The sequence below is a fragment of the Mixophyes fleayi genome, chromosome 1, assembly GCF_038048845.1.
Source record: "Mixophyes fleayi isolate aMixFle1 chromosome 1, aMixFle1.hap1, whole genome shotgun sequence".
NCBI lineage: Eukaryota > Metazoa > Chordata > Amphibia > Anura > Limnodynastidae > Mixophyes > Mixophyes fleayi.
The window spans coordinates 285,174,854-285,191,202 of record NC_134402.1 but is presented as its reverse complement, the minus strand read 5'-3'; the positions used below and the strand labels follow the sequence as shown (position 1 = coordinate 285,191,202).

General features: G+C 39.1%; 1 protein-coding gene across 1 annotated transcript in view; it reads left to right on the top strand.

The window, feature by feature from the left end:
• Nucleotides 1-16,349, top strand: part of ALDH1A1 (aldehyde dehydrogenase 1 family member A1) — a 57,925-nt gene that overhangs the window by 18,850 nt on the left and 22,726 nt on the right. Inside the window, exons 7-10 of the mRNA XM_075210983.1 lie at nt 449-562; nt 2,293-2,395; nt 3,727-3,911; nt 14,396-14,560. Of these exons, the coding sequence (XP_075067084.1) occupies nt 449-562; nt 2,293-2,395; nt 3,727-3,911; nt 14,396-14,560 (567 nt within the window). The remainder of the gene's footprint in view (nt 1-448; nt 563-2,292; nt 2,396-3,726; nt 3,912-14,395; nt 14,561-16,349) is intronic.

Genomic DNA, 16,349 nt, shown 5'->3' with positions numbered 1-16,349 from the left:
CAATTTGTTTGAGTTTCTTTCATTCAGGGAAAATACTGCCTGCTTTGCAAATAGCACACAAATAGTGGGCAAATTTATTTTTGCATTATGAACTAGAACTCGCACACTCTCCCAAGTCTGTTATAGCATATCTTGATTTGGCTGTACACTTGCACAGTATTTTGAGTTGAATATATCTTAAAATATGTACAACTCAGAATAGACGCTAGGCTACAATTTTGCATCTGCACTTTTGCTCCAACGATCGGGCCACCAAATCACGCCCTAAATGTTTAAAATATTCATATGGGTACATTTTAAAGTGGATGACAATCTCTTGGTCACATTTTGATGTTTTCACATCAGATTATATATGTGGAATATATGTGATGATGTATAGAAGCTGTCCTAATGAATAAAAATCCAGAGTAATACAGTTTTTATATTATTATTATTATTCCTATTTTAGGCAGGTATACCTCCAGGAGTAGTGAATATCGTGCCTGGTTTTGGACCTACAGCAGGAGCGGCTATTGCGTATCACATGGACATTAATAAAGTAGCTTTCACTGGATCTACTGAGGTACTCAGCTTCTACTATGGTTATTCTGGGTTCCATATATATATATATATATATATATATATATATATATATATATATAATTTATTTGTGATGTAGAGTTGTGGTCAGGTAAATACAGAGAGGATTCCATTTCTATCCCTGATCATAATTTTTATAGGTTTCTCAAATTATAAGACCCCCTGCAGGCCCAACTTTGAGAGAGGCCCCTGACAGTCCTAAACATTCTCAGGACCTATATTATATCAATAAGGGAAATGATATGAAGCATTTGGGGAACTTGTATGCATTTCTTATAATTCTCAAGATAATGGAACATTGGTTTCACTAAGCCTGTGCTCAGGATTTACATGACACCTCGAATCTTGCCTGATCCACAGTGACACTAGGCCAGAGTACTTTGAATGTTATAGACCAGTTTCTGCCTTCTATCATATGAGATGGATGTTCCTGTAGTTGAAGACTATTGGAGACAGGTCCAAGTTTATTCATGTGATTGGTTGCTATGTCCTTTTGGATATGAAGATCTGCCTGCTTGTCTCATAGACAAGCTTAACCTGTCTAGGCAAATACAAACTATGTTACATGAGCTGCCGTTTCTAGCCAGGACTGTCATGGCTCTATTCTGGCTTTCTCACATTGGTTCCCCACATGCCAATCGTTCAAAGCTGATTTACCCACACTTTGGCTGTCCTGATAAATTTTACATGATCTGGCAAAGCTGCCTTGAAACTGTAACACAGAGCTGTTAATTTGAACACCCGTTGGTTATTTATATTTTTCAAGGGCCCCCCACTTGCCTGAGATAACTAGGACACTCTATCTCCCTTGACACCTCACTAGATATCTAAATATAGAAATCTCAATAGCAGGACATGTTCATGTCTAAACCCTACATAGGCATCCCGTTATGTGTGGCTACATGTATGGGATAGCTACACAGTCACATCTAAAACTTGCAAAGCACAGTGGTGCCAGTCATTTTTATAGTATCACTGCAAGTAGTGGCCAGGGCCGGATTAACCATAGGGCTAACTGGGCTATAGCCCAGGGGCCTATGGCATCCAGGGGGCCCTTGAAAGTGCTCAGCAGCAGTATTGATCGGTCGGGGGCGGGGGCGCCCCCAGCCCGATCAGTGCTGCTGAGCACTTTCCCTGCAGTACTTCCCCGGCGCGCTGTATTCTCCTTACTGAGGAGATCTCATGAGTCTCACTCTCACGAAATCTCCTCAGTAAAGAGTGTACAGCGCGCCGGGGAAGGAGGAGAAGGAGGTAAGTGCCGGGGTAGGGAGGGGGAGGGGTGGCTCGGATCATGGGGGGGGGGCCCTCACGGGGGAATGGAGGCCCCCTTAGCCCAGCCCTGGTAGTGGCACCTACATGTCGTTAATTAATAGTTGGATATTTGGTACATGCCTGGCATTGCAAGACTTATTATTTTTCATTCATTTTACTGGGGGAACAGTTACTTAGATAAGAAAATATATAAAATCAACATAAATTGATGTATGTGCTGTTGCAAAAATGTAGCTAGTTTTACTGTATGGTAAATAATGTTTGTTTTTATTTTGTCATTGTAATTTGAGATGATTCATTTGAACAATGAGATTATGTGATTATAAGTGTGCCAACCACCAGAACATTTTATTGCTTGACATACACATGATTATGAGAATTATGCGTTATGAAACCCCATTTCTATGCTTTTTGGTTAAATCACTTGTTTCTATGTTTTAGGTAGGAAAGATAATAAAAGAAGCGGCTGGAAAGAGTAACCTGAAGAGAGTTACACTGGAACTTGGAGGAAAAAGCCCAAATATCATTTTTGCAGATGCAGACTGTTAGTAGTTTTAAATTGCCTTGACTGTTTCTTGTTGAAAAATTAATTGGTAGCAAATTAATTATCATACATTAGGATTGCACTGATAGTAAATATATAGAGCACAACAATATTGCTGTTATTAATATTTTTCAGTCCTGTTTGGCTTAGAAAAGGATACTTTGTGCAAAAACATGAATTTTGAGCCAGTAGTATCTATTAATAAATAGAAAGAAAGCAGACATAGTTTTAGTGAAAGGTCATCACAGCTATTTCTTAGGCTAAAATAATTTGCAGAGGAACGGCTAAAAACCTCCACAAATGATGGCTTTATGATTATAGTTTACTGCTTGAACAAAAATATGAATTCAGGATTCCATTGACTTTAGAAGAGAGTGCTATAATGCCATAGTTGCTAGCTTTACTTTGTTCTCCTCTGGGATCTCCCTGGCAAGTGTGGGTGGGAGCCTGTTTACCGTCACCACTTCACTGTAGCTGCACCTCCTGTAGCAAATTGTCACATAGCTTGGCAGGGGCGGGGCTTAACAATGCAAATCACATCATTAAGCCCTACCTCCGCCTTCACCCAGGATCTGGGAGAGTGCCTGCTCTTCTGGGGGTCCAGGAGGACTCCATGAAATTCTGGAGCCTCCCGAATATTCCAGGAGAGTAGGCAAGTATATATAATGACAATTTTATTGTATGCCTCTAATAGGGATGTTCTTATATTATTGTTATTTTGTTGACTTTAAGATGTCTCAGTGCAGCACCAAACAGTGGGGAAAACACTGTATACATAAAACAGAGACATACACAGTAGATAAAATAAATGTAAATGCAAATACAAAGGGTAGTGAGGGTCCTGCTTGCGAGAGAGCTTACAATCTAGTGAGAGAAGGAAAGAGTTGCAGCAAGGGGAGTGAGTTGGGCTCAGTGTGGGGATTGAGGTAATCTTATAGCATTTATAATTGGATTTTTTGGTGCAAAATAATTGTTCAACTAATGCAAGCCATCAAACTAGCTTTGTCCTGTCGCTATGCCTTTTACCTATAATAAGTAGCAGCAGAGGAGTATAAAAAGGAAGAGGGTTATTTATTTATTTTATCTTGATCAAATGTTCAAATCTGCTTTATAATCATCGAAAACTAATAGAATTTAGCCTTTATTTATTGAGTGCAAGTTAGACAATGAAAGTAACTATATGGTTGCTTGCTATGGTTTTACTGCAGATTTTGCACCTTTGAGCAGTGTTGGCCAATAACAAGGATGATAAGAATTCTATCTCTACTAAACATTAATCACTTTAAAACACTTACCGATTCTTCAAATAAAGGTATATTTTTTCCTCATAGTGGACTCTGCAATTGAGCAGTCCCACCACGGTCTATTCTATCACCAAGGGCAGTGCTGCGTAGCTGGATCTAGGATATTTGTGGAAGAATCGATTTACGATGAATTTGTACGCAGAAGTGTAGAGAAAGCTAAGAAGAGGGTTCTGGGAGATCCTCTTGCACCTGGAACACAGCAAGGACCCCAGGTAGGTTTTCTTCTTATAAAATGTAATCAATTAAATAGATTTTTTTCACTATAGATAATCAGCCATATCTTAAAAATATGTTAATACATTTAGAGTCGAGTAGCTGTGTAATTTTTAATAATATTTTACACATGCTAGAATCCTATATGGATGAAAAGAAATTATTTGGAATGAAAATAACTCAATCAAATAATTTAAGTAATTTACTGTATATCTGTAATTTTTGCCATGTGACCTTACATATAAACAGTGGTTGTCAGCATATTGATGCTGACTACCACGACAATACTTACCCCGACACGGCGACCCCGAACGGCTACTTCACTTCACGACCTGCCTCCAGGGCGATTGCTGTGACTGCCAGGGATCGCAACCAATGAAGAATCCGGCCGCTCTACCTGACGTCAGTGCTGACCGCAACGCTCTTCTCCTTGCTGTTGAGGTCGAAATGTAAGTATGCAGCCAGAGACAATGTACTTTGCTTAGCGTTCAGGGGCAAATGCAGGATTCAAGGAGGGGGGTTTCCACGCCATGATACCAGTGGGCGTGTCCAGTATGTGTAGGGGAGTGGCTACAAACACACACATGTAAACTGTCCCATTCACAGACTCACATATACACAAACACGCAGACATGTAAACTGCCACATACACAGATAAGCACAGACACACACATACACAAACACACAGACATGTAAGCTTACATATACACAGATAAGCACAGACACACAAATACACAAACAAGCACACAGATATGTAAGCTGTCACATACACACACATACACAAACACACAGGATCAAACACACAGACATGTAAACTGCCATATACACAGATAAGCACAGACACACACATACACAAACAAGCACACAGATATGTAAGCTGTCACATACACACACATACACAAACACACAGGATCAAACACACATACATGTAAACTGTCATATACACAGACTCACACATACACACACACATACACACACACACACACACACACACACACATTCTTACCTTCTTCTTCTGCTGCATCCCGCATAACACCCATGCTGGCCGTGTGGGAGGAAGGGGCGGGGCCAATCTGCCGGCAGAGAGCTGTGCTCACACAGCAGGGGACTGAATGGGAGACAATCCCAAGCTACAAGCAGTAGTGGCCGGTCCCAGGAGAGGGGCCAGCCACTGTAATCATACGGCACCCCAGGTAGGACAGGGGTTTCTGGGGACTAGAAAACCCCCTTGGGTGCGCCCCTGGCGTTGTACATTGTCTATGGCCGCATAGTTACATTTCCATCTCAACAGCAAGGAGAAGAGCGTTGCGGTCGGCACTGACGTCATGCAGAGCGGCCGGATTCTTCATTGGTTGTGATCCCTGGCAGTCGATGGTCACAGCAGTCGTCCTGGAGGCAGGTCGTGAAGTAGCCGTTCGGGGTCGCCGCGTGGGGGTATTGTTGGAATAATGGCAGACATTATTCTGTACCCCACCCACATATAAAGTAGGAGAAATTTACACAAAGAGCCTTTTTCTGTACCGAGAGTACTCAATACCACTGCTTTATAATAAGCCCCTATGTTTCATGGCTACAGTCAAACAAATCAATGAACTTTTTTAACATAGAGGTGCATTTGACACAATCTTCCTGCACCAGTTTGATACGAGCCTGACATGACTACCTATGACTACTTCACTTACTAACGACTACTTATGATTTTTGGGGAACTGTTGAGTATCTTTACATACACTATCTAATACAGAAACCGTGAACTTTAGTTAGAACCCTCTGTTATTTTTTTTTAAGTTTTATTACTTTTTATGGTATGCTTCACTTTTTGTAACTCTGTTGTGTGCACTTACATATCACAATAGCCTACAGAAAATATAGTTTATTTCTAAGTTTACAAATAACACCAACTCCCTTACTGCAGAAACTCACACTTCTTGTTTTCGTGATTCCTGCTCATCATATGGATCTTGGAACTTTGGGTCACTCCTCACTGAGACTTCTCCAAAGGTATTCATGAAAGCAGGAAGCGGATACATGACTTATACACAGGTGCATCCATCTGTGATGTAAATATCAGCCAGTGGGGGGCATGGGAGTTAATTTTGAGTGACAGCCGAGAATGGCCATCACAACAGGCTGATGGGGACCTCTCATCAGTACAAGCAGTTACTGATTTTAAATAAAAGCAGCACAAATGTGCCACTTATCCATAACTTTGGAAAAGGAAAGCAAGTTGTAACAAGTATTTTTTTATATTTAAATAAAAAAATGTAGGGTTTGCTATACCTATAGATTCTCATGGTTGGTATTTCTGGCTCAGTGTTTTCAACATGTGAGTCTCAGTTGACAATCTAAGAGTTAAAATTTAATTTGGGAGCCTTATACATTGACTTTAGTGTAAAATACATATATTCACATATTTCTAAAATTTCAAATAGAGAAAGAGAAACACTTTTATTTACTTATTTATTTGTTTATCCTTTATGTACACTTATCATGCTATAAAAAGATATAGTTTGTCATAGTCACGAGCACACAAGCATTAAAACTGTATATTTTACAGTGGTTAAATAGGCAACGTAAATTCTTCCCTTTTGCTCACACTGGGGTACCATAACATTCTGTATATTTGAGACCATAATTTACAGAGAGAGAAGTACAGTGCAATAGTAAATATGATAAATAACATATAAATATTATATACAATTTATAATATATAAAAATGCTACTGCTGTGCTAGAAAATTACATGTAACACTACAAGAGTAAATGTAACAAACACTAAGATTATTCATACGCTAGGAGAGCATGCGGAATTGGACTAACACTCAAAAAAACATTGATATACTGTATGTCTTCTAAAATGTCAACACGCATGACTAACAAAATAAATCTCATTAAACCAGCCACCAATAATTACAAGTACAGTTTTGTGTAATATCCAGGGGGTGAATTATCACTTTTAAGTTTCCTTCCCACAGTGGTAAACATAAATTACAGTGAGATGTAAGTAGGAATTGACTGTTTATCTTATTTGACAATCATAAAATAATGTGTTGTTCAGCTGTCATGGGATCATGCAATTTAAATTGTATTTGCTGTATAGTGTTTGTTTTGTATTTTTAATAGGAACTGACACACACAAACATATTTCACACGAAACAGTTTTTTCTGAAACAGACAGCATACTCCCGCTCATGAGCTCTGCTCATTCACTTACAGTCATGGGCAAAAGTTTTGAGAATGACACAAGTATTATTTGTCACAAAATTTGCTACTTTAGTGTTTTTAGACCTTTTTGTCAGAAGTTATTATGGTATACGGAAGTATTATTATCGTTATTATTATTATTGTTTATTTGTTAGGCGCCACAAGGTTTCCGCAGCGCCGTACACAGCACAAACAGTATACTATACAGGGTAAAACAATACAGAACAATAAACACAAAGTACCAGAACTTCAGAAACTCCAGGCAGGCAAATACTGTAAAGACGGAGCGGAAGAACAGGTGTGGAGACAGAAGGGGAGAGGGGCCCTGCTCATACGAGCTTACATCCTAAGGGAGGGTAAACAAAATCAGGCACAAGAGGAGTGAAGCAAAGGGGAGAGAAAAGGAGCCAGGGGAGAATCAGAAGAGGCGGGAGGTTAAGTGGATGGTTGGTAGGCCTTAAGGCACAAGTGAGTTTTAAGTGCCCGCTTGAAGGAGCACAGATTGGGTGAGAGACGGATGGAGCGAGGGAGGTCGTTCCAGTGAAGGGGGCAGCTCGGGAGAAGTCTTGTATTCTAGAGTGGGAAGAGGTGATAAGCGTGGAGGAGAGGCGGCGATCATTGGCCGAGCCAGGGAGCGGGCGGGAGTGTGAATGGAGAGGAGGTTAGAGATATAAGGGCCAGTAGACTGGGAGAGAGCCTTGTAAGTGGTGGTGAGGAGTTTGAAAAGGATTAAAAGCATTTTATAAGTGTCAAAGGCTTTTATTGACAATTACATAAAATTCATACCAGGGGCGGATCTAGACAATTGCTCTACCCGGGGCGATTTTAGGGGGGGTTGGGCGGTTTAGGCCCCGCCCCCTTTATGATTTGTGCTGCCGGCGGCTGCACAGTATGTGCAGGTCCGCTCGGCAGTGGCAGTTTGCTGCCCCGCTGCTCTGATTGTGTTTAAAACACTATCAGAGCAGCCGGGCAGCATACTGTCACTGCCGAACGGACCTGCACAGTGTGCAGCTGTCGACAGCAAGCTCCTGCTAGGGGGGGCGATTGCCCCGATTGCCCCCCCTGAATCCGCCACTGGTTTATACAAACAGTCAATATTTGCAGTTTTGCCCCTTCTTTTTAAGACCTGTGCAATTCGCCCTGGCATGCTGTCAATCAACTACTGGGCCACATACTGATGGCCACCCATTCTTGCCTAATCAGTGTTTGGAGTTTGTCAGAATTTGTGGGTTTTTGTTTGTTCCCCCCCCCCTCTTCAGGATTGACCACAAATTCTCAATGGGATTAAAGTTTGGGGAGTTTCCTGGCCATGGACTCAAAATTTTGATGGTTTGATCCTCGAGCCACTTAGTTATCACTTTTGCCTTATGGCAAGGTGCTCCATCATGCTGGGAAAGGCATTCTCCGACACCAAACTGTTCTTGGATGGTTGAGAGAAGTTGATCTTGGAGGATGTTTTGGTACCATTCTTTATTCATGGCTGTGTTCTTAGGCAAAATTGTGAGTGAGCCCACTTCCTTGGCTGAGAAGCAACCCCACATGAATGGTCTCAGGATGCTTTACTGTTGGCATGACACAGGACTGATAGTAGCGCTCACCATTCCTTCTCCGGACAAGCATTTTTCCAGATTCCCCAAACAATTTGAAAGGGGATTCATCAGAGCAAATGACTTTACCCCAGTCCTCAGTAGTCCAATTCCTGTACCTTTTGCAGAATATCAGTCTGTCCTTGATGTTTTTCCTGGAGGGAAGTGGCTTCTTTGTTGGCCTTCCTGATTCCAGGCCATCCTCCAAAAGTCGTCGCCTCACTGTGCGATGCACTCACACCTGCCTGCTGCCATTCCTGAGCAAGTTCTGCACTAGTGGTGCCCCGATCCCGCAGCTGAATCAACTTTAGGAGACTGTCCTGGCGCTTGCTGGACGTTCTTGGGCGCCCTGAAGCCTTCTTCACAACTATTGAACCCTCTCTCCTTGAAGTTCTTGATGATCCGATAAATGACTGATTTAGGTGCAGTCTTACTAAAAGCAATATCCTTTTTATGCAAAGCAATGATGACTGCACATGTTTCCTTGCAGTTAATCATGGTTAACAGAGGAAGAACAATGATTTCAAACACCAACCTCCTTTTAAAGCTTCCAGTGTGTTATTCTAACTCAATCAGCATGACAGAGTGATCTCCAGCCTTGTCCTTGTCAACACTCTCGCTTGTGTTAACGAGAGAATCACTGACCTGATGTCAGCTGATATTTTTGTGGCAGGGCTGAAATGCAGTGGAAATATTGTTTTTTGAATAAAGTTTATTGTCATGGCAAAGAGGGACTTTGAAATGAATTGCAATTCATCTGATCACTCTTCATGACATTCTGGGGTATTAGTAAATTGCCATTACAAAATCTGAGGCAACAGACTTTGTGAAAAATAATACTTGTGTCATTCTCAAAACTTTTGGCCATGACTTTACACATGTATGTAAGCTTAGCATGACTTATTGTAGGCAAGAGCTTTTACGTTTAGAATCTCCCCTTTGACATTCTGGGCTTGCTCCAGGTTTGAGTTGTGAAAGATATTCTCAATATTAATATGGGAGAGAGAAGAAATGTTACAAATGTCCAGTAACACATATTATGCTTCTGTACATTTTGCTATGCATTGCTGCCTGTCATGGAGCACGGAGGTCTTGTGCATTTGTATTTTCCAAACGTATTGCACTGTGAAATATCTTACAATTAGCTTTTCAGTAATGTTAGACCTATTCACTTGGATGTTTTAGTGAAAGGGTGCTGTGCATAATCAGACCAAAAGGTATTATAATTATACATTGAAGTAAAAGTTGCTGTACCAGTGCTGTGTGAATTTGCCAGGTTCCCAGGCTTTCTATGCTTAGGGATCAACATGTGCTAGAAAATAAATGGTTTCTGGCAACACTCCAAGGTGTTGTGTTCAGTCCTTGGGCTAGCCACATGATTAAACATACTGCTTGAACTGCTACCAAATTCAATTCTTATGTGTACATCTTTTTTTTCAAAACAATAAGAACCTCATATCTTAGTAGCAAGAGATTATACAGGAGAACTTTGAGCCTCTTGTTGATAAGATTTTAACAAGCAGCACAGATTGTGCAACATAAATGCACTTTTTGGCCCTCTTTCCAGTAGGTGTCTAATCAGACTATCACTTTCCATAGAGAAAGATCTAAAGCCTAAAATCCTCTTTGAATTGTGAGCCATGAAAATATGTCCCCTTTAATTCCCAGCTACATAAAGCTTATGTTAGGATTGTTTTCTGCAGAAAGAGTTGGGTTTATATTTTCATGTATAGTTTTATGTAATACTATTGACTATTGACAGAACATCACTGAGATACGTACTGTACAATAACATCGCAAGTAGTATATATGTCACATAACATAAAACATATGACATATACATGGTAGTTATGATATATAAATTATATTGGTATGCTAGTAAACTACATGCAAAGCAAAAGTAAAATAAAAAAAAGACACTGATGTGTGTTCATGTAAAAAGCACGGCTTACAAAGATTTTACCCAAACCACAAGCCAACAAGATTTAGAAGTACAAGTGTACAGCTTTCTACAATATTCTGCTGGTGATATTTAAATAGACTGTGTCATGCAGGATTTGGACCTTGTTTTATTAGTCTACAAGATAAAGTATTGGAAACTTAGAAGTTAATAATCACTAATTTAATTTGCTCTTTGCATGGTGGAAAGATTGGTGAGAGTTTTTGGTTATGTTAACAGCCATTGAAGTACATTTATGTCCACGATTACACACTATTTTGGGGTGCCCAGGTCTCATTGTACATGCTTTTCTACTCCTTAAACATCCCATAGCATAAAGCAATTAAAAATCCCAGATTTATTTACCTGTTATGACTTAAGAGATGTGTGAAAAGACATGTTATATACAGCTCACAAGCACATAAATATATACATAAGAAGAGCCCCTATCCAAAATGAATCTTAATATAGGTCTAATAATATGATCTAAATAATGTATTCCTGACATGCTTCACATTCATTTGTGAATTTGTGTCTCTCTATCTCTATATGTAGCAAAGTACAATTTTGTTTAAATTATTCTACCTTGTACATTGTTACTTTTGTGAATCCCGCCCCCCCCCCCCCCTTAATACAGCATAGTAGGTAATATCCATCTAAATTCACAGCAATAGCAATCAGCTATTAGAAAAAGTAGTGTATACTGGAATTGTATTAATAGGTTTGAGTTCAGTAACATTTGAATGCAGGTACGTATATCATTAGTGGTAAATGACACATATTGGTTTCATATAAGTGCCAGTACATGTTATTTTTACCATTTTAAATTAGTCTAAAAAGTGGCCCTTTGTCATATATATATATATATATATATATATATATATATATATATATATTATTTTTTTTTTATTAAATAAGCAAGATTTATCCTTGTAGATGCTGCTTTATTAACCTCAGTCAAACATTGGAATGCTAACTGGAAAAAGTTATATAAGTAAAAGTTTAGTGGTAGATAAGTTACAACCTAACTTTTTGCAGATGCTACTGTTGCCTGCAGAAGTAGATGAGCTAAATTCTCTGTCGGATATAAAAAAAATAAAACTTGTGGCTAAACACTCACCCCCCCCCCCCCCCCCCCCACACACACACACCCACACCTTACAGCAGCAAATGCAGGATTTCTGAGACCAGCTTGTCAATCAAGCAGGCATCCCATTCATTGGAGCCCCCCCTCTTCTCAAGTGCATGCCTACCCAACTATGTTGCCTTTCAGCTTTTGACTTTGGCCCTCAACATGTTATATGCTTTATACAGTAAAATATAGGTCATACTAGTAGCTCTATATTCTCTTTTTTCATCAATGTCATCTGCAGCATCTAAGGAAAGAGTGTTGCTAAATAATCAAATAGAAGCCCAGATGTTTAAAATTCCATGTTTCAAGACCTATTATACCTACACACCAGCCAGCTTAAATACATATGACCATTGATCCGCTTTATTTTGATATAGGTGTGTTGTCTTAAGAAAAGCTCCTCATTGAATTACTTTTAATGCCATTCTATATAATATATATATACAAGGGAGATAGATAGTCATTCAGTCAAGCATACAAATTGTGTAACTATTTTCATTATTTGTGGTCCAGATTCGGCATTACGAAGCTTGACTCAAGTTACATGTTAAGCAAATTAAAATTAAATTAACAAAAGAAACCTGAGATTGAAAAAAAAAGGGGAATTATATGCATGATTAACTCAAGCACTAAACTGGGAGAAATGTTCACACCGTACCTATTGTGTAATTTTAGAGAGAATTTCATGACAATCAATTAAAAAATCCTTTTGGTTAGGAGATACTGTACATTTCCTTTATTTCGAAATGCTTGCTGTGAACATTTTAAATATATGTTATTGAAAAGCAAGTATAAACAGGACTCTGTTCAGTGGAATAATCAATACTATATTCCTGCAGGTGTAGGCACATAAATTAAAATGACTAACCTTGTCTTCCACTTTTTTGGGGGAAAATGTTTTTCCATGCATCAAACATTTATGTTGATCCTTCTACATGTTAAGCTGGCCACACACAGGCTGATCCTACTGTTCAGACCAAGCGGTGAACAACACGATCCTTATATAATGAAGCCACTTAAGCCACACATTTTCACTCTTACTATCGCACTGTCTCTTTAAAATAAGTGATAATAGAGTCATTCACTTATCTCTATCATATTTATTTTTAATATATTTTGCTAGTCATAGCATAGTTGATCGTAACAACATATTTTTAAGGAGTTATCAACACAGAATTATGATTTTAGTATGAACTAGTGACAATTAGTGGTGAACTATAGAGTGCCCCTATTACAAGAGAACTTTCTTTCCTTCTAAGATTATATCCCGATCATTTCTCTTCGGGAAGCAACTCTGCTCTGTTTATTAACAAACAATAAATATATTTCTGACAAGCTATTAGATAATGCTACTGAGCAGTTTTCATTCACAAGTTTATATCAAATGGCAATTCTGTGCGGAGATTCCCAAACCTTCTTAACATAGAAAACGTAGAGAATATAACATGAACACTCTAAGATTTCTTTAAAACGCTGACAGCAGCGAAAAAGAGAGTTGAAGTCCATTATATGTGAGCAAATCCTGTGACATAGAACATTTTAAGCGCTTATGATAAGCTGTGAGCTGCAAAAATGCTGCACTTTTCTGCTGCAATAAAAATGTTATAAAAGTTAGGCCGAGTGCTTCTGAAGCTGACAAAGTGCTAGTGTGACGTCGCCTTAATGCTGGCCACATGCTGCAATATCATTAGCGATATTGAATATTTGGCTTGATACAGCAAAGCGTGTGGCGCCACAATGAGTACAATGCCTACAACTATTGGGCACATTGGTCAATGCAGTGGGAAGATGACCTCTAATGACCTCCATGAACTATCATTTTCCAACTGCACCAACAGCCTCTAAAGTGATTCAGACACTCATCCAGAGTGCTGGATTTGGCTAGCAATAAGTTTAGCTACACTTTACAGTGATGAGTGAATGTCGCTCTCCTCTAAGAAGAGTAACACCCTGGTGAAGAGATTGTGTTGCCCTGTGTCTTTCTACTATCACCTATTTACAAGTAAAATATAACACATATCCCATATATTACATTTATTTTAATAATATAATAATGATAAAATAATAATAAAGTTTTCAAATCTTCAGGTGTCTCACAACATTTATCAGGTGAGATAAAACCATACTTGCCAACTTTCCCGGAATGTCCGGGAGACTCCCGAAATTCGGGTCAGTCTCACTGACTCCCGGGAGAGCGGGCAAGTCTCCCGCATTCTACAATTGCGGGGCTATAATGATGCGATTCGCTGTGAATCGCGTCATTTTGGCCCTGCCCCCGCTACAAAACGGCATATTTGACGTGGGGGCGGGGCCAAAATGACGCTTTTACCCGCACCCCTCCCGCCATCTAGACACGCCCCTCTCCCGGACAGACCTTGCCAGAAGTCGGCAAGTATGGATAAAACAATATAGAGTAATGTTACTGATTAGGTACTTATTTCAAGAGGGATTTCTCAATCTGTTCTGTAGAGATCCTTAACATTTTAAAATATGAGGGGAGTGATTACTGTTTTTGTGTTTGCTATACTGTCACCATGTATGTTGTGTCTTTTAGGCTTTCAATTGCAAGTTTCAATAAAAGCTCACATTATTTTTAACACAAAATAATAATCCTGTATTACAGATTGACAAGGAACAATATGACCGAATTCTTGATTTAATTGAAAGTGGAAAAAAAGAAGGAGCAAAGCTGGAATGTGGGGGTTCTGCATGGGGCAACAAAGGATTCTTTATCGAGCCCACTGTCTTCTCAGATGTCAAGGATGACATGCGCATTGCCACAGAAGAGGTATGTTTACAACTAAAAAAGAAATAAACATAATATGAGAGATACTGATGTAGCTAATAAAATAATTACAGTCTTTGAATTGTTCTAAGGCTTAGAATTCTCAAAAATATTATTTAGCTGCAATAAAATAACTGCATTTCATGTTTGGAGCAGATTTTATGCAGAAAAACGTATGTAACTAATGTAAATCTAAATTTGCCATTTTTACAGATGACTATTGTATTGTTCACTTGAATCCAACTTTTACATCCACACTTCAGCCCATTTGTGCCCTCTCAGCAATGTTAGGCAGTGTCATATAGTCACCATAGCTGAAGAGGAGATAAAGGGCTAGATTTACTAAGCTGCGGGTTTGCAAATGTGGGGATGTTGCCTATAGCAACCAATCAGACTCTAGCTATCATTTTGTAGAAGGTACTAAATAAATGACAGCTAGAATCTGATTGGTTGCTATAGGCAACATCCCCACATTTTCAAACCCGCAGCTTAGTAAATCTAGCCCAAAATCTATAATAGTTCTGTCTGATGCGTATAATATGGCAGTAAAGTGGTGAGATCAGCAAAAGCAGAAAGTGGGCAGAGTGAAAAGTTCAACCACACGCAGGATCTGGGACTATGAATTCAACTCTGGTATCTCGTGTCATCAACCTCATCATCTTTTCTAAAATGTATTTCACCTCTTCCTTGTCTGTCTTTAAAATGTTGCATACTCTTCCTCTGAATTTTGTAGTAATAATAGTTATACAACCACTACCCAAAAAACAGTCTGATTCACTTTCAAGAGAGAAAGCTGCTTTTTAACAAATGGGAGCGAATAGGATAGTCTGAACATTCAGTGAACCAGAAGGGGTTGAAAAGTGCTTGCACCCTCCCTTATTTGTATTCTTTAATAGTGTTACTTGATAGAACATACAACACTTGCTCGTAAAGTAACACAGCTCTGAATAACACTCACAGTGGGTCCCTACAAGTGGTAAGGTCAAATAAAGAGGCTTCCAGAGGTCTAGAACATTTTTTTTTAGATTGGTCATGACCATAGCTCTGTGACTGTGGTAACAGTGTAAGGCATTGGTTACCACCAGTATCCATGAAATTAGATAAACAACACAGGGATTTTTGTGGATGAAAATAGGTTAAAGGCACAAATTTTCTTTGTGATGGATTTTGACCTTTAAGATAACCATATGTACAGAACATAATAATCACAAGACCAGGAGGAGATAAGACTGTGTAAAGACTAGACAAGGGCAGAGTTCAAGAAACAGTCAAGGCTGGCTGGAAGTTAAAAGCAGCCCTAAAAGGAGGTGTAATGTTATAGAGAAAAGCTATGTTAATATAGAGACAAGACAAAAATCATGGAACTGAAGACAATATAAGGATAATAGTCCCCGGAAACAAGAGTAACACAATCAGTTTACAATGCAAATATATATCAATGTATTGTAAAGAAAAGCATCAGGCGAAAAAGACAGCAAAAGTTTTAATTACCTGTTGCCATTACTAAGTAAAATTGAGCAAAGTTGCAGTGAAATTTTGCACAAAATACATTTTGTATTGGATCAGAAACTTTTGCAGTGGAGCAGTGTTCTAGCAATACAATGTTTGATTTCCACTTTTTTCTTTCCACAAAAATGTCATTTCATGCTGTTTTGATAAATTCACTTTATGTGAAATTTATAGGGCCTGATTCATTAGGCCATGTATTTTGAGCGCAACCCACAATCACAATTTGCCCATATTTAGCTTTTGCATGTGCCCGAATTCATCAAGCCACGGATCTCAAGATCCA